At 44.0% G+C, this 19716-nt stretch overlaps 1 protein-coding gene across 2 annotated transcripts in view; it reads left to right on the top strand.

Moving 5' to 3' along the window:
- The window catches only part of hps5 (HPS5 biogenesis of lysosomal organelles complex 2 subunit 2), a 26212-nt gene extending 10310 nt beyond the window's left edge, over positions 1–15902 (top strand). For both annotated transcript variants that reach the window (XM_088996401.1, XM_088996402.1), the window contains exons 13-23: positions 698–815; positions 2484–2630; positions 2719–2787; positions 9654–10162; positions 12015–12135; positions 12208–12357; positions 12438–12557; positions 14201–14314; positions 14491–14597; positions 14785–15058; positions 15650–15902. In XM_088996401.1, coding sequence (XP_088852527.1) covers positions 698–815; positions 2484–2630; positions 2719–2787; positions 9654–10162; positions 12015–12135; positions 12208–12357; positions 12438–12557; positions 14201–14314; positions 14491–14597; positions 14785–15058; positions 15650–15710 — 1790 coding nt within the window. In that variant the 3' untranslated portion in view covers positions 15711–15902. The remainder of the gene's footprint in view (positions 1–697; positions 816–2483; positions 2631–2718; positions 2788–9653; positions 10163–12014; positions 12136–12207; positions 12358–12437; positions 12558–14200; positions 14315–14490; positions 14598–14784; positions 15059–15649) is intronic.
- The last annotated feature ends 3814 nt before the right edge of the window (positions 15903–19716 follow it).

The raw sequence follows: 19716 nt of genomic DNA, 5'->3' as shown, positions 1-19716 counted from the left end.
ACAATGTTTTTCAGGTGTTCAATTAGCTTGCATGTTTCGGCGTATACTTCCTTTTTCAGCTGGTGTTACTATGAGGGCGTGACCTACCTGTCAGATCTGACAGGCAAGTCACGACCCCCGCTGACAGCAGCTGAAAAACAACATCAAACAAACGCGTCACAACAACATCCGTGACACTCTGACGAAGGTGGAAGTATACGCCGAAACATGTCAGCTAATTGAACACCTAAAAAACACTGTCTGTAAGAAAATCATCTGTTTTAAATTAGATATTAAGTAGACAGGATGAACTTAAAACAACTATGGTCTGTATATGTTTGGCAATAACTCTGATGGATTTTTGAGTTTTTCCACATCCTTATTTCCCTATATTCAAAGTCATAAACCAATCAGAAAAAAATTATATTCTCAGTGTAAATGGGTTAAAATCCACTTCAAACACGAGAAGAGTGAATATGATATTGCCGATATGTGTTTACCCGTATTTCTAATCAGACTGCTTTTCTCTGTGTCATTGTATGCTACACACGCATCACCACCTCTCTTCAGTTTTATTTCTATTGCACAGCATTTACCTCTCCTCATCCTTGTCGTCCTTCGGCGTCACGCATGTGGTCTTCACCCTCTCATCCTCCGCCACCAGCGCCCCATCCATCTTTGTGTTTCTCCTCTGGCTCTCGCCCCAATATTGATTTAGATACACAGAGCGGCGAGCGAGCGGAAGCAGAGCGATCCGAACAAGGCCTGCAATTCCATTTGCCCATCTCATTCCGCACAACACCCCCTCGCATTGCGTTGCGGGCCGTCAAAGACAGGTGAATAGTCGTCGCACACCAGCTGCAATGTTTTTCTGATACAGTGATACCTCGGCTTCCGAACCCCTTGGCTTACGAACTTTTCAGTTTACGAACGTTAAATTTATGAACATTTTACCTCGGCATACGAACTTTTTCGGACACGGAGCTGCCTCAATGAGTGATGTGTCGTTCGCGAACGAGCCCGTTCTTCTAACAACAAAATGGCAGCCGACTGTTTTTCTCCTCTATTCCCCGCCCCTAGTCTTCGTTTAAAGCCACGTGATTGGTCAAGAACACAGAAGTAAGGGGGGTGGGGTTGACAGATAGAGAGAGAGCGTGAAGCCGTTCTTCAAAAAGAAAATGGCTGATGACTTTTTTTGTCCTCTATTCCCGCCCCCAGTCTTCGGTTAAAGCCACGTGATTGGTCAAGAATGCAGCAGTGAGGGGAGGTGGTTTAAACATTGAAGAGACAGGCAAACGACAGTGAGAGAGTTTCAACTTTGATAGTTCAAAGGCAGAGTGTAGACTGCAAGGTTAAAATATCCCATCAATCAGGCTCCACAAACAACCCACACAAGCCATCTGTACACTTGATGCAAAAAGCCATCAACCCAGCAAAACAGAACAGAATTCACAGAGAAAGCACCGACAAGGGATTATTCCTCAAGATGGTGAAAGAAGAAGGTTACGTTCCTCATCAAGTCTTTAATGCTGATGAATGCACATCAGTAATGTTTTCATGATCTCCTTGAGTTTGCGGACATTTTTCATTTTCAGGCATCACGCGCCTCTCTTAAAGGACAGCTGACACCATTTTTTTGTTTCCTAACTGACATCAGAAAAACGTTTTATAGCATCTAAAATACCCAAAACACACAGGCTGACATTTTTAGTCAAATGAAAAACACCAATAAAAATGACTTAAAGTGTCCCAAAACTACTTCAAAATGACTTCGGAGATGCAGAGTTTCAGAAGGTCCGCCCCCTTGTTTGTGACGTCACGCCGGGACGTCTTGCCTTGCTCTAGAATCAAAACAATGGCTTCAGATTCGGAGAAGATGCTTTCTTGTTACTCATCCAGTGATGAGTATGATTCAAATAGTTCTGAATAGGAAAGCATAAATGTTTGCAATCGATTAAAGAAGTCCTCACGTATCAATTCGAGCCGTCAGGACTCCAATGTAGCGTCCCAGAAAGTGCACAAGATGGCGCCCAAGCTCCGTTGGAAATGGGCTGATTTGTCTGCTGGGAATTTGTGTCAACTCGTATCAAATTGTAGTCTTGGTGCTACACACGATTCACCATCGTGTTATTTATGTGTTTTCCTTCTAATTTCGCCATCAACACGAAGTTTTCAGACCAAACAAAGTACCCAAAATGCATTGTGTGATGCTTTCTCTGTCATCGGCCTTCCAGACGTGACGTCACATCAAGCATCGTCATCAACTCGAAAACAAGACATCCTGAATATTCAGCGCGAGTCTTAAAACGTAAAATATAGTTATATGCGGTGGAATCTTTTTAAAATACGCTCAGTAGAAGTCATTTGAAGTGATTTTACAAATTATGGACAACTTGTCCTGAGTCGTCGGTTGTCGTTTAAGTGGAGAAACTCATTCTCCACTATGAGACTAATAAAGGCATATCCAATCCAATCCAATTCTGTCCCTCCTCTCCCACTCTCAGTGTTTCAAGTTTTGTCAAGAAGACAACTGAAAAGATCAATACGCTCCAGATGAACTCTGAGCTCTGGCAGCGACCTGATTTGAGAGAGGGTTTTCACGCCGAGATGTCTGCCACCTCGGCTTCGTTCTTGGAAGACGCAGACATTGAGTGAGTGGCCCACGACGCAATGCTACTGTATGTTAATTAGATAAATGTTGGTGATGTGATGAAACCGAGAACTGTGAACTCGCCTCAGGGTTGATCCAGACATGCCCAACGCAGAGTCTGAACTGCTGGAGCTTCAGTTGGCAACTGAGCAGGCCATGTGAGTACAAACAAATTGTGCTATTTTTGAAGATTTATATATTTTGATAGCAGAAAATATTTATGCAAATTTTCCTGGAAAAAAATATCTTGAATAGAAATCAAAAATTCTCACAGCAATAAAAAATATCAAATACCCTGTTTAAAGATTATTTTATAACGAAAACTGCCAGGCTGTTAATGGTCAAACTCCTCCTGCAGTTCTTTGATTTTGACTTAGCGTTATAATTGTATGTTGTGGGGACTGCACATTGTCATTTAATACGTCTTTCTTTCAATGTCGTTGTGGCCACTTAGTGTGCCTTTTAGAGATTGCTGGCTGTTCATAGACTCCGTTATACCTTAATTAAATTCATAATGTCTTTGAAACAGTTTATTTTTTCCTAATTTAAGTTCTTTGAAATGCCTCTATGGAGAAAACTAATTGCGTCTGACTTTGCTGTCTTAAAGTAGAGCTCAATTTTTTAAAAAGCCTTTTGCTTTGTTTGTTTTTTGTCAACAATAATGTTGAGTGCGCCCACTTGTTTCGACATGGTATTTTGATTAATATAAAAATTCCTGAATTGCAATTAAGAAGATGAATCCATCCATTGTCTTCCAACGTTTTCAGCTGTTGGCTGAAGTTGATCTTTAACACTGATATGTCCGGCTCATTTTATGAAGATTATGAGACCAAATCCAAATAGTGGATGACCTGTGCCGTTCGGAATTCCAGCCTGGGGGCGGCTTGACACCAATTTCAGCACAGGCCAAAATAGAAGCCCCTTGCGATACATGAAAATAGAGAGATTAATTCATTTAGTTCTTATTCCACAACTGCAATAGTAATCATAATAATTGTTTAGACCAAGGGTCATATAGAACATATTGCAAGGAAATATTTGCTTTGCGCTCCTCTTAAAGGACAACAGACACCTCCGGACAAGTTGCGTCCATAATTTGTAAAATCACTTCAAATGACTTCTACTGAGCATATTTTAATAAGATTCCACCGCATATAGCTATATTTTACGTTTTAAGACTTGCGCTGAATATTCAGGAAGTCTTGTTTTCGAGTTGGTGACGTCACATTTGGAACGCCCCTGACCGAGAAAGCGACACACAATGCATTTTGGGTACTTTTTTTTTTTGTCTGAAAACACCGTGTTGATCGCGAGATTAGAAGGAAAACTACATAAATAACGCGATGGCGAATCGTTGTGTGTCGCAGCCAATTGCGGTAACATGCATAAAGAAGGTGTAAGTTGACACATATTCCCAGCGGACAAATCAGCCCATTTCCAACTGAGCTTGTGCATTTTCTGGGCGCTGCATTGGATTCCAGACCCTCGAATTGATACGGAAGGACTTCTTTAATCGATTGCAAACATTTATGCTTTCCTCTTCAGAACTATTTGAATCATATTCATAACGGGATGAATAACAAGAAAGCATCTTCTCCGAATCTGAACTCTCTGAAGCCATTGTTTTGATTCTGGACCAAGGCAATATGTGACCAATAGTGACATCATGAACAAGGGGGCGGGACTTTCTGAATCTGCCCAATTCCGAGCTCATTTTGTGGCAGTTTTGGGACACTTTTGGTCATTTTTATTGGTGTTTTGCATTTGACTAAAAATATCAGCCTGCGTGTTTTGGGTATTTTAGATGCGATAAAACGTTTTTCTGATGTCAGTTAGGAAAAAAAAAATGTGTCGGTTGTCCTTTAACTCATTCACTGCCAGACATGTGCAAAAATATGTCCATTCCAGTGCCCGGGGTTTTGTCGTTGTCACTTGAATTCCAGGATCCACAAAATATTTAATTTTAGGATTACATAAACATTCAATGCAACGTAAGAAACCTCAGACTATCTTCTTTCATCAGGAAAAAAGAGTTAATTCCTAAATTATATGGGTCTGGAGTTATATGAGCTTGAAATGAGGGCGGCTGTCCAAAATACAATGCAATACATATTGGTTGAAATAGCGCATTAACAACATCTGAAGCTGGAACAAAGCACTAACATGGACAAAAAGGGAAAGGCTGCCCCCTTGTGGAAAATAAAAAAAAACATTGCCAAAGGCCATGGCCAGCGCATTATCGGCACCCAAGCATGAAAAAACAAAACCTGAAAAAAATCGGGAATGGCGCTCGAGGGAAGGAGGATCGGGGGTGCGGGTTTGTGTGAGGGTGTGTGTGTGTGTGTGTGTGTGTGTGTGTGTGTGTGTGTGTGTGTGTGTGTGTGTGTGTGTGTGTGTGTGTGTGTGTGTGTGTGTGTGAGTGTGCCTCGACTGGGATCTGTGCCTCGACTGGGATCACCACCTTATCGTGGTGAGGCACTTTGCGCGTCTCCGTGACCCCGAGAGCTATGTCGGCTGGAGTCTTGTACTCCTGGCAGGGTCACCCAAGCCGAACAGGTCGGAGGGTAGAGGCCAGACAAAGAGTGATCCCAAATCCGCACCCAGGGGTAGGCGTAGGCGGAGTCCAACAGATCGGACCACCGGCAGCCCCTTGCAACCGCACTCACCTGAAGGTCGTCTCGAGTCTTCACTCTTGCCACTGGAATACAGTGAGTGCGGCCAAGTATGTGGGGGAAGGAATTGCGCGCCCCGTCCCTCACACTAAATCCACTAGTAGCGCAGGTTTCAGCTTCCACCATATAAGTCCACTGGCGATAGGATAAAGTGACGGGGGCAGGTCATGGATGTGACTGGAAGCTTCTAGCTTGAATCCTACACAGGGACGGTACAGGATTGATGGTCGTTGCGAAGATGGGATGGAGCAACATTATCCTTCGGCAGCATCCTGTGCGTCTGAGCAGCCCTATTCAGGGTCCGCACTGCTCACCCCTTATAGGGGAAGGGTCTAGAAAAGGTGACCTAAACATTGCTTGTTCCACCACACCTGGGTGGCCCACCGCAGCCACCAAGGCATCCCCCCTCTGCGGTCGAAAACGAAATATAATGAAACCCATGACTATGAACCTGGCTTCCTGGAATGTTCGCACCCTCCTCGATGCTCGAGACGGGATGGAGAGACCTCGAAGACGAACTGCCCTCATCACACATGAGCTAAGGAGGTACAACATCGATATTGGCGCACTCAGTGAGACTCGGTTCTCAGGCGAGGATTCACTCACAGAAGTTGGTGAAGGTTACACCTTCTTCTGGAAGGGTCTCCCAGAGAATGAGCGAAGACTCCATGGAGTTGGCTTTGCTGTGAAAAGCAGCTTACTCAGTAACATCCCCGAGTCCCCCCAAGGCATCAGTGAACGGCTTATGACCTGGCGTATTCCCCTGGTAAAAGGTCGCTTCGCAACTTTAATCAGCGCCTATGCTCCCACCTTGGATGCTGACGATAACACCAAAGATGCCTTCTACGAGTCCCTGGATGCTACCATATCCAAAATCCCTGCCTCTGATAAACTTGTTCTGATGGGTGACTTCAATGCCCGAGTAGGTACTGATGCCAGGCTCTGGAAACAAGTAATTGGAAGGCACGGGACGGGGAAAATAAACAGCAATGGCCTCCGACTCCTCACTCTGTGCTCTGAGCATCAGTTGATTGTAACTAACACCATCTTTCAGCTGAAAAAGAAATACATCACATCATGGATGCACCCAGGTCCAAACATTGGCACTTACTGGACTACATCATCACAAGGCAACGAGACCAAAATGATGTCTGCATCACGCGGGCCATGCGTGGGGCTGAATGCTGGACTGATCATCGACTGATCAAGTCCAGGGTCAAGCTGAGAATTCGACCTCCTCATAAGAAACAGCAGCCCCAAAGGCGTCTTAACACCAGGGCACTGGAGTCCCCAGAATGTGCAGCCAGCTACCGCCACAAGCTGGCAGAGGGACTTGCCAGCCTGGACAACGACGCCAGTAACGGTGACCTTGATGTTGAAAGCAGGTGGAAAAAATTGAGGACAACAATTCATCAAGCTGCCTCTGAGACCATCGGCTTCACTCAGAAACGTCATCAAGACTGGTTCGATAACAGCTCAGCTGCCATACAGGAGCTTCTGGAAGCCAAGCGCAAAGCCCATACCACACTTCTCTCCAACCGTCATTCTCCACTTCTCCTCTCTCACTACAAGGCCATCCGTGGTGAAACACAGAAACAGCTGAGGATGATGGAGAACAAGTGGTGGCTCAGCAAGGCCCAAGAAATCCAGAGGCATGCAGACAACAACAACACACACGCCTTCTATGATGCTGTAAAATCCCTGCACGGCCCACGAAGACAACACATTGTCCCAGTTAAATCTGCAGACGGTTCTGTACTACTGAAGGACAAACAGCTAATACTTGAGCGCTGGGCAGAGCACTTTGACTCCCTGCTCAACCAAGTAAACCCTTCAGACACATCTGTCCTTGACTCCCTCCCAGAGCTTCCAACAGTTCCCTCCCTTGATGAACCTCCTCAGTTCACAGAGGTCCTCTCTGCAATCCGGAGCCTTAAAAACAACAAAAGCCCTGGCCCTGATGGACTTCCAGCTGAGGTCTTCAAGAGCGGCGGTTATCTCCTGACACGGAAGCTTTACCACCTCATCTGCAACATCTGGCAAAACGGGACACTTCCTCAGGAATGGAAAGACAGCAACATTGTCACCATTTACAAAAGGAAGGGGGACAAGTCAGTCTGTGGCAACAGCCGTGGCATCTCCCTACTTTCTGTTGCTGGCAAGATTCTTGCAAAAGTAATGCTGTTCCGTCTTACATCGCACATTACCGAAGACATCCTCCCAGAGACACAATGCGGCTTCAGGAAGGATCGAAGCACTCTGGACATGATCTTCGCTGCGCGCCAAGTTCAGGAGAAATGCAAGGAACAAAATAAGGACCTCTATATCACCTTCATTGACCTTACAAAGGCATTTGACACAGTTAACCGTGACATTCTCTGGACCATACTGCAGAAATTTGGCGTCCCCTCCAAATTTCTCGGCATCCTAAAACAGTTCCACAGCGGCATGCAAGCAACTGTACTTGTTGGTGGCCAGCAATCTTCCCCGTTCCCTGTGGAAGTCGGGGTGAAGCAGGGCTGTGTACTGGCCCCTGCTATATTCAACCTGTTCCTGATGGCAGCTACGCTCCTCTTCCATAAGTCCATCCAGGAAGGTGGCGGCGTACAAATCCAATTCCGCCTGGATGGTAACCTGTTTAACATCAGACGCCTACAGGCCAAGACCAAGACCCTGATCAGCGGCATCCACGAGCTACAGTATGCAGATGATTGTGCTCTGCTGGCCCACAGCCCAGCTGCCATGCAAAATGCCCTTGATACCATGTCCTCCGTCTACCGATCACTCGGTCTCGTGATCAATGTAACCAAAACGGAGGTCATGGCAAAAGAGAGTTCTCCAACCCCAGCGTTCACCCTCAGTGGCACACCCCTCAAGGTTGTCCAACAATTCAGCTACCTCGGCAGCATTCTAACACCCTCCTGTCTAATTGATGATGACGTCCAGGCCCGCATCCATCAAGCCTCCAAAGCTTTTGGCAGATTGCGTACTCGTGTGTTCGAAAACAACCACTTAAGAACTCCAACAAAAGTCGCAGTCTACCAAGCAGTGTGTGTGTCCACGCTGCTATATGGCGCAGAAGCCTGGACCGTCTATCGACGCCATGTGAGACGCCTTGATGCATTCCACATCAGGTGCCTCCAACGAATCCTTGGCATCACCTGGCAGGATCGTGTTCCACACACCGACATCCTTCAACGCACTGCCTCCACCAGTATCGAGGCCATACTGGCAAAGAGGCAACTTCGGTGGGTTGGACATGTCATCCGGATGCCTAGCTGCCGCTTGCCTCGACAGGTGCTTTATGGACAACTCTTGTCAGCGAAGAGGAACCCTGGTGGTCCTAAGCTGCGATACAAAGACCAGCTTAAACAGACTCTAAAGAACTGCAACATCAAGCCCAGCGATCTGGAGTCTGCTGCAGCGAACAGGCCACTGTGGCGCTCCTTATGCCACGAAGGGGTGACACAACTTGAAGACAAGCGCACCCAGAGGAGGATCGTGCGGCACGAGCAAAGACACCTTTGTGCTGCTTCAGTACCGCCTCGCCAGCCCGGTCCTGGCCTCACATGTCCTGAATGTGGCAGGATTTGTGGCTCCAGAATCGGGCTTCATAGTCACCTACAGTGGCATCGCCGCCAGCGCCAATAACCACTGTCCAATACCCCACAAAGCAATGGAAGCGACGTCATCCTCGACTTCGATGGACTGCCAAGAGAGTGTGTGTGAGTGAGAGAGATATTTAAAATAGTTCTATCAAGCGCCAAAATTCCCGACTTTGTTTTTTTTTTTTTTTTTTTTTTACTCGGGGTGCCGATAAAGCGCTTGGTAGGATTCTAGCAATGTTTTTTTCCTTCCACGACGGGGCAGCATTTGCCTTTTGTCCATGTTAGCCCTTTGTTACAGCTTCAGCTGATGTTAAAGCTCAATATAAATCAATATGTATGCATTTTATGGTATTTTGTGCCGCCACCCTATTTCAAACTCGGATAACTCCAGAACTATATAACCTAGGAATTAACACATTTTTTCTGATGAAAGAAGAGAGTCTGATGTTTCTTATGCTAGTCCCAAAACTCAATATTCTGTGGGCCCTGCAATTTCAGTGACAATGACAAAAACCCTGGCATTGGAATGGACACATTTTTGCACATGTATGGCAGTGAATGAGTTAAATAAGTTTTACTGACATCTGACTTCCGGGTTGAGTGAACGCTGGCGCGTGTGGCGGCCGCTGCTCACCCGCAGAAAAAATATCCTGTGACTGTAAAGTGCCCTTGAGAGTTTTGAAAGGCACTTATAAATGAAATGTTACTAACCTTGCGCAGAGAGTAAATTTGTTGTGACATCAGTTTCCAGATCCAAGATCCCTTGGTCCTGCTGGATCCACATTTCCTGGAAGAAACTCTCCAAGAGTGGCTCAAGGCACTGGAGCGAATACTCAAGCCGGCTCAACCTTCAGACACAGATGAAGACGCGGAACAGCTTTTTAACATATCTTCACAGACAACAGAAGAGTCGACTGAGAGCGCTCCGCTGGAGAACACAGAGATGCCTACAGAGGCAGAACGCAGCAGTCAGCTGGTTTCAGACAACAAAATGGTGGCATCTGAAGAAGCCGTGCGATTGGTGTCCCCCATAGCCCTGCCCTCCGATCTTCTGGTTCATCTTAAACAGCTGGCCACGCTTTCTACAGAGCTGAGCTGTTTTAGCAAGGACACCATAGGCCACGAGTTGAGCTGTGCAACGTTTCTGCGACGTTATTTCTTCTTGTTGGACCAAGAACGCATTAGAAGCATGTGTCTGCTATGCCTCCAGGAGCAGCAGGACGTGCAGAGCTCCTTCATGGAAGCCATGTTAGGTCAGAAATACCTTGTTTTTGTCACTCATCACTACATTTGCATCCTTAGACTCGTAAAAAGCTAAAATGGACAATTTGTGCTGCTCGGTTTTCAAAAAAATAAATAAATAACAAGCTTTTATTTTGAAGGTCTGACTTTTGACAGGATATAACCCAAGCATGTTTAAATAAAATGAGGAGAGAGCTTGCTCTAAACCAGGGGTGTTAAACATACGGCCCGCAGGCCGGAACTGCCCCCCCCCAAGGAGGTTTGATAATTTAAAAGTGGAAAAACTGCAAAAACGACATGGAATTTATATTTTTAATGAGGTGCAATTCAAGCATTGTCCACTAGAGGGCATAGGGGTACTGTTTCGATCAGCGTAGAAGAAAGCACCCTCATTAGCCAAAATGTCATTATCCAAACAGTAAAAAGTAGATGAGTGTAGAATTTTCAAAGAAAAATGAACCATTGCATATTTTTTATAGAGATGCGTGGGAAACATTTGTGCTTGGTGTGTTTTGAAGGAAATAGATACATTTATTCAGCAATATTAAATATTGCTCAAGATAAACATTAAAATAGTAAGTTTAAAATATTTAATTCCGTTCAAAATTGTTAAAAGATTAAATGCAACTGTTAACGCTAATACTGTATTAGCTTGTCATATTCTAACCTAACAGTTTTCAACACGTTTCGGTATTGAAGGAATGATATTTGGTTATTTATTGCATGTATGGTATAATTTTAATGGTCCGGCCCACTTGACATCTCCCGAGGCCATATGTGGCCCACAATGTGAAATGAGTTTGACACCACTGCTCTCAACTGTAGGAAAAAATGAGTTTGACACCCTTGCTGTAGACTCTACAGCAAGGGTGTCAAACTCATTTTTTTGCCACAGGCCACATTGTAGTTACAGTTTCCTCTCAGGGGGCCATTTTGAATTTGGGGAAGCCATAAGAATACAGTGAGACCTCAACTTACGAACTTAATTGGTTCCCAGACAGACATAAAATATACTTTTCAACTAAATAAGCCTTAAAACTACACACAACATACCGTATTCTATGTATAATAAATGTGCTATTGTATTGCAATGAAAGAAATACACTGCATTGTATCATAAAGTCACTTTATTTACATCTGTGATGGTCATTTATGGCTTGATGGAATGGCGTTGGAGGTCGAAGGTCAAAGGGAATTGCTGTTTGGAAAGAGAGGCGCATTACTCTAATTAAAGAAGTAAACTGCTGTAAAATAAAGTTTTATTTACCTTTTTGATAGTTGTTGATGACTTATGGAAGGGGAGTCACCTTCCATAAGGACTGTTGGTGCTGTTCGGTCGTGTGCTTCCGCCGAAGATCACTCCGCCAGCCGTGGTGGGTGTGTATTATGAAAATAGTGCTTTTTATGAGCTTTAATTTTCATAAATTTGACGTTTGTAAGACGAAATGTTTGTAAATTAAGGTGTTTGTAAGTTGAGGTCTCATTGTATTTAATCCCCTCCACATATTACATGAGAGCGCACAACAAATTAATTAATAAGTACTTTTCAAACCTGACATAAAAAATAATGACTGTTATTGTTGTTTACATGGGACGGTTTTAAATTTTGGTTCCGTACTTTAGCTTGCTTGCATCATGGAATTTCACGACTTTGAATTGCTTTCATGGGCCGAATAAAATGCTGTGGCGGGCCAGATTTGGCCCCTGGGCCTCAACTTTGACACTTGTGCTTTACAGAATACACTTTGCGCTCTGTTTAAACCTTTTTACCTGTATGGCTGAAAGTTTTAGACACTTTACTCAACGCAATTTGTATAACTGCGTTAAAAAAATGGGCCAAAAAAGTAATTTCTCTGTCCGTAGGTGTGACACAGTCCAGCAAAATGGTGGAAATCATTCACAAAGGAGATTTACAGAGATCACTACGTTATCTGCGAGAACAGCAGCCCTGCAGTCCTCCCGTTCTGATCGCGCACTTACACAGGTCAGTTACTATCCGGGTTCTCGCTTCTGTGCACATTCCGCCCAGCAAATCAGTGATGATCTCCATACGTAGGTTGTATAGGAAGCACGGTGAAGCGGCCGTGCGTTGCTTTGCCTCGTTCTATCCCACCGTCACGCCTGCTGATGTGATCCCGATGGTTGACGAAGGCCATTTCCTGGCCTACCTGGATAACCTGGTCCTGTCGCAACCTGAAGAGCAGAGGTACGCTTGCATCCTGACATTTTTGCTTGAAAGAAAAACAATCAGGGTGTTGTTATAGATTTTAATGGATTCTCCCTCAGGTTGTCATTCCTGCAATCTCTTCTTGAACCGGAATCACTGCGGCAGGAATGGTTTGAGCTGGCACTAAGCCACGACGCTCCTCAGCGATGCGACACGATGACACCCGAAGGACAGCCTAGGTCTGCTCGTCACATGGGGAGAATGATGTGGAAATTAGGGACGTCGCCGAACAGTTGATTTAATTCAAATTGCCATGAATAGTGGAATGCCATTTAGAAATCGAGAAGGTTGTAATTTTGAAAGAAAAAAAAATGCTTGATTTTGATCAGTTGGTAGGCTTAACACATTAACTCATTCACTGCCATTCACAAATTTATTTGGGAATTGAAAATATGACAGAGCGCCATTCCCATGGATAGTGAGATTAGTACCCATGATCTTTTTATACCACATTTGTTTTTTTCATTGAACATATAAACAGACAATAGAAATGTATTAGGAAGGAGAAGTACAAAAATCTTAACTGATTCACTGCCATTCACAAATTTATTCGGAAATTGAAAATATGACGCAGAGCGCCATTCCCGAATTTGTGCGGGTTTTGTTTTTTCTTTGGGTGCATATAAAGCGCTGGCCAGACGTCTGGCAATATTTATCCCTTCCACAAGGGGCAGAATTCCTCTTTTATCCATGTTAGCACTTTGCTTCAGCTGTTTTTAAAGCGCTACATTAACCAATATTATACATAAACCAATATGTATGTATTGCATTGTATTTTGCACAGACACCCCTATTTCAAGCTCATATAACTCTAGACCCATATAATTTAGGAATTAACTTTTTTTCTGATGAAAGAAGAGAGTAAGATTTCTTGTGCTGTATTGAATGTTTATGTCATCCTAAAACTCAATAATCTGAGTAAATGAAGCTATGTGGGTCTGGAGTCATCTGACCTTGAAATGGGGGCGGCTGTCCAAAATACAATACAATGCATACATATTGATTTATATAACAGTTTAACAACAGCTAAAGCTGTAACAAAGCACTTACATGAAATAAATGGAAATGCTGCCCCCACGTTGAAGGCAAAAACATTGCCAGACGTCTGGCCAGCGGTTTATCGCCCCCCCCCCCCAACCCCTCACAAGAAAAACCCAAACAAATTCGGGAATGGCGCTCCACGTCATGTTTTTCAATTCCCGAATAAATTCAGGAATGGCAGTCAATGAGTTAATGACTTTTCAAAATCTGAAGTAAAAAATAATGACTGTTGAGCTGAGACAATTTTAAATTTTAGTTCCGGACTTAAGCAAGCATCATGGAATTTCACAAGTGTGATTTGCTTTTGTTGGGCCGAATAAAATGATGTGGCGGGGCCAGATTTTGCCCCCGGGGCCTTGACTTTGACACCAGTTCTGGACAGCATTTACTGTAAATGTTTTTCCAAATATTCAGCCCTCGTTGAAATGTTTCCGATGTCATATTTTTCTGCAACACTAACTAAACTTGTCTCATCGCAGTCGGATCCAATTACAAAGAGTTACACTAAAGTCTCGTTATATCGATATTCTCGGGAGTCCGAAAAAATATCGATATAACCGGGACTATCGATATATCCGACCCTGCGCGCATGTAATTTTCTCCTTGCGTTCATAGAAATAGTATCGTAATAAGCGGTACTATCGATATAACGAGACTTTACTGTAATATAATTTTGTCTTTTCTAAAGACAGAATTGTGGATGTTGCCTTGTTTTTGTTAAGTTGTTACGTCTTTGACAACTTAAACTCACATCCATGCAAAATCACCACATCTGTTGCAGGTGGAATTCTCACATTTTCACTTGGGGCTTCGGGCACCTCCTCGCTTTGCTGATCCAACTTCCCGCAGACTTTTCATCCAAGCAGAAGATGGCAGAAACTTGCCGCCGTTACGGGTACTTCTGACTCACTGCTCCCAACACCAAAGGGCTTCCCCCTTGACTTTGGACAACAACAGGGCAGAAAATATTTTTTTGTGGGGCTTCTGAAATTGAAATGAATTTATTCGGTGGTTTACATGAATACATTTCATCTATGCAATATGTTTGTGTGTGTGTGTTTGTGCGTACAGTTACTGGACAGGTTATCTCCATCTGTGTTGTGAGCTCCAACGCCGCCCCGAAGCTTTCAAAACAATCTGCCAGTTGGATGACATCAGCCTGCTGGAGGACCCAGACGGTGGGTTTCACTTTCTTCGTTTCACCCGCACTGACTGTTTGTTTCTAAATGAGAGCACTGCTGGGTCAGGAGGATCTCTCGCAATTTCTCTACATTGACACATTAGCCATTAATTCATTCACTGCCAGACATGCAAAAATGCTTGTCAAGATAAACTATCAAATACTCTTTTTTTTTTTTTAATCAGGTATGGCGCCTCAAAACCTGGCCGAGTGGAAGCTCCTGATTCAATTGGCTCAGGACGGCAGCCGTACGTCAGACGTGAACGGGGACAATTTGTCCAATGGTTCCGCAGATTGCAGCAGAAAGATCAACCCCGAGGCCGTGACCCTGCGCCTGGCCCGTATGGTCGGGCCGGAGCGCGCCGTGACTGTCCTGGAGGAGTGCGGGGTGCAGCTGAGTCTTTCTTCTCACTCACAACTGGTGTGTGAGCTACTGAAAGTGGCCGAAAAACGACAGCGGTGAGTTGGGCATTGAGACGGTTGAGCTTGCATAATAATAATAATCATAATAATCATAATAATAATAAAAATAATAATACATTACATTTTAAGCACCTTTCAAAGCTCTCAAAGACACTTTACAGTCACAGACAAGCATAGATACAATAATAAATAAAATACAATTATAAATAAAATACAATTATAAATAGAAACAAGAGATAGAGCTAATGTGCGAAAAGCTCATGTAGTTTGTTTTTCTACTTTCATTACTTTCATCACTTTGCTGCTGTGAAATGTAAATTTCTCTACTGTGAGACTAATAAAGGCAAATCCAATCCAAAACATTATTGTATTATACAGTGTCACTCAAACTGAACGATTGAAAGAAATGTAGACAACATTTGTCCATCGAAGAGCTAAAATAAATGAGCATTGATGTTATGGTAAATTATAAACCTTTAATTTGTGCTCGGTGCTTTTTTGGAGATATGGAGGCTTTCTAAAGTCATCTGAAAAGTTGCCAAATCTGGCACCAAAAGTGCGAAACTGGCATCCCTGCCCCTGGTGGATGTTTCCCATGTGACAAGTCAATCGTGTCTTATGTTTCAGGGCGACCATTCAGACAATGCTGGAGCGCTGCGATCGCTTTCTGTGGTCCCAACATGCCTGACGCATGCGTATGCCAACATCTTACACTTAGCTCACACTGATATGGATTAATTTATGTGCTTTACTACTAATGAAGGTACTCACCCTTAAAACATCAGTATGTTGATTGCTCATATTTGCACAGGCACTCTCTTGTATGCACCTGAATGTACAAAAAATTCACAATAATAAAAAAATCATTTATCTCATGTTCCATTGCAATTTTGAGGTGTCATGTTTTTGAAGTGTTTTACGTGTTAACATAAGCAAAATCTAATTGCATTGTGAAAGTGTCACTACTTACAAACATTTGAGTTACGAACAACGGTACATACGAACATTTTTGTAGTAACGCATGTAGTAGTCTCTCCAGTTATACATGTACATATCTTTATCGAGCATATATTTTCTTAAATGTTTATTTTTCAGGACAAATCAATACAGTTTACTTATATTGTAGCCGTTGAGGAAAGAGCACACACGACTGAATGTAGACACTTGTTTATTCCAACGACTAACAAGTGGATCTAGTTCCAACATAGAAAATGCAGTGAAATATACTTAACATAAACACACCCCCTCCTGTGCACCTGCTGGGTGAGATGCCTAGTCCTGGTGCGGGCCACACAGCCCCCCCCCCCTCCTCAGAAGGAAAGTCAAGGTGAAAACATTGCTGGGGGCTTGACCAGCCTGCCACAACAACTACGCAGTCTTTCATTCAGAATCAGAAAACCTTTATTCGTCCCACAATGGGGAAATTTGCAGTCCACAGCAGCAATTTGAATTCGGTGGTGCAGGTGAAGTTATTCGGGCAGGCGACCCGGGTGGAGACCTGAGTGGGGGAAAGACACTCAACCCTTGCATGCTGTTGAGGCTGGGGGTTTCGGAGGGCGTCCGTGACGTGGGACCTGGGCCGGCGAAATGTCCTCGCCTGTAAATGAGTCGGTTTGAGTCTGTCTATTGAAATGCCCTCCCTTCGCCTACCCATATCGAGCACAAAACTCATTTCACCGTGTTCAAGCACTCTAAACGAGCCATCGTACAGCGGCTGAAGGCGAGAGCGGTGGGCATCGTGACGCACAAAGACAAACCGGGCTGACCTAAGGGCAGACGGAACAAATACTTTGGGGACACAATGGTGAAATGGTGCTGGAGTCAGGGGCTCTCCTGGCAAAAAGGGGAAAGAAGGTGCACCCGAAGCTTCAGGCAGAAATTCACCAGGAACACGGAGTGGCTGACCGAGCACTAACTCTGCCGGAGCGGCGTTAAGGTCTTCTTTTTGTCATGATCTGGTTGGCGACCAACGAGGGGCGCTCTCGGCTCCGCCTGCACTGGTGCTGGTCGTTTCTAATCAGTGACCCTCAAAAGGACCCCCGGCACGACCATTCGGTATCGGGTAATTGTTGAATGTCATTGTTGTTTGATGCACTGTTGATGCATGTTATTTGCATTGTATGCATTGTGTGCAGTGTATGTGTTTGTTTAACCTTGGCGGACTTTTAATCTTGGTTTTCTTTTGATACTTTGTATTTTTTCTGTTCAGATGATTTTGATGTTTTAGATTTTGTTCCTGCTGACTTTATTTTAATACAATTTATCAAACACAACCTCCTGCTCCCTCCTGCCTGCTTTTTGGGATCCGCACCCGTCATCACCACCTTGCAAAACGTGACACTTTTGGGGCCAATCGTAACCCGAGCATGACCCACGGAAACCGGTTGACCCAATTACCGTCCGAAAGCGCAGCATTAAGTGACCTGTTGAAACGATCACACATCTCCGTTAGCCTGCGGGTGGTAAGCCATGGTGCGGTTACCTGCACACCCAAGGACTGCGCCATGGCCGACCAGAGCTCGGACACAAACTGGGGGCCCCTGTCCGAACTGATGTCGGATGGCGTGCCGAAACGCGCGACCCAGCACGACAGAAACGCGCGGGCTAATCTGCTGAGGTCGTGGAAGACGGGGGACCTGATGACCAGATGACACTGTAAAATGTTCCCAGCAAGTCCACAGGTGTCAGTATTCAGCAAAAGTATTCAGCAACACAGTGTCGATACATTGTGTCGCTGTGTCGAAACGATACAGAATGCCTCATCTACCCATTACTAGATGACACTGACCTAGGTTAAATATAATAATAAACGTGAATCCATTGTGTATTTTTATACAACTTTATTAGCAGAGTCCTGGTAACATCGCGCCAACAACAACAACAACAACAACATAAGTAACACCTTCCCTGCCCCTTAACGCGCTATGGTCACCATGGTAATGTTTAAACGTGCCTTCAAAATAAGATACACCACAAAAACAACTACAAAGCGTGGTGCGTGGGAATCATCTGTCGCAATAAATCCAAATTTTAAATAGGACTCCTGGTATTGTCTGTTAAATGCAGCCTTTTTTTCTCGAAGTCGTAGACTTACTGGGCCTTTTCCCCTTCGAAAAGAAACTTTCCAAAGACTTTTGTTTTTTACTCATTTTGCTAGCTTACGGTGGGCTAATTTTAGCGGTATGTATCATGTGACCTAGACATGACGAGTATCGTACACTTCAGGTTGAATGGACCGAAGGATTCACCTTTGTGGAGAGAACAGGTTCTAATTTGATAGATTCTAATTTGCAATGAAACAGCTTTCATAACTTTGCTGCTGTGAAATGTAAATTTCTCCACTGCAAGACGAATAAAGGCAAATCCAATCCAATACCATCGATGAAACAGTCAAATGTCAGTGGCACTTTGACAAGTTCCATGCTAATGTTAGCATCAATATACTTCTGCGAGAGACAGCAGAAAGCAAGCGTGGAAGCTATTGAGCCGTGTGCAGGCTAGCTAGTAGTAACTTAGCGTATCAACTAGGCAAGTTGACTTTCATTCCGATCCTTTGGCTTGATTTTTACCAATCATGAGGAACCGAAAACCATTCATGTTAACACTCTGACGAAGGCGGAAGTATACGCCTAAACATGTCAGGTAAGTGAACACCTAAAAAACACTGTCTGTAAGAGAGGAATCTGTTGTAAATTAGATATCAAGTAGACAGGATGAACTTAACACAACCATTCATGTTAATGGTCAATACTATCAGTTATTTTAAATAATACGTTCTGACATTTTGTTGAAATCGCGTTTCAGTGCGCGCGCGCGCGCGTGTGTGTAGCTTTGACTGAAAAACATTTCTAAATATTTTACTTTTATGGCTCTCTTAGTCAAAAGGGTTCCCGACCCCTGCTGTGTGGCTTACGTTTGATGTTGCCTTCCTGTCACCAGTGACTAATAAGGGGATTCAACACATACCTGCTAGTGTATAAATGATATACAGTAAAGTCTCGTTATATCGATATTCAAGGGAGTCCGAAAAAATATCGATATAACCGGGACTATCGATATATCCGACCCTGTTTGCATGAAATTTTCTCCGTGCGTGCATAGAAATAGTATCGATATAACCGGGACTATCGATATATCCGATATCGATATAACGAGACTTTACTGTAAATGATACACACACGCGCACACACCTGCTGGCGGTTACGATGAGCCTTAGTTTAGTACAACAGTAAGATACTGTTCTGGCCCGATTTTAACTAAGACCATTCCTAGATGGACTCTTTCCACAGGGTGAGTTGGATAAAATTCATCCTTCTGTAAATTCAGGAATGGCAGTGAATGAGTTAAAGTGTGCCGCAAGCCGGATGTAAGGCCACCCCAGCAAAGCAACAAGTTTACAAAAAAGATAGTCCAAGCTGGAAACCACAGACTTAAAAGGAATTTCGGCTCCGAAAGCAAGATTTTCTCTCCATAACCCTGCCGAAATAGGCCGTGGACTCAATGTTTATTCAGCGTTCCCGTGCTGAATTCCTGCTTCCAAACCTGTCGAGCAACTACAGGTGTGTCACCAAATGTGGTTTATGTCGCTGGAAAGCCGTCATTCACGATGATGACCACAATCCAGACAATCCATTCCCGGACTTTCAACTACTGGTACAGAGAAAAGCATTTTAGAGGAAATGACAAATGGGACA

Source organism: Hippocampus bargibanti, linkage group LG05, assembly GCF_051943395.1.
Source record: "Hippocampus bargibanti isolate YZ-2025 linkage group LG05, ASM5194339v1, whole genome shotgun sequence".
Lineage (NCBI taxonomy): Eukaryota > Metazoa > Chordata > Actinopteri > Syngnathiformes > Syngnathidae > Hippocampus > Hippocampus bargibanti.
This window is presented reverse-complemented; position numbering and strand designations above follow the sequence as displayed.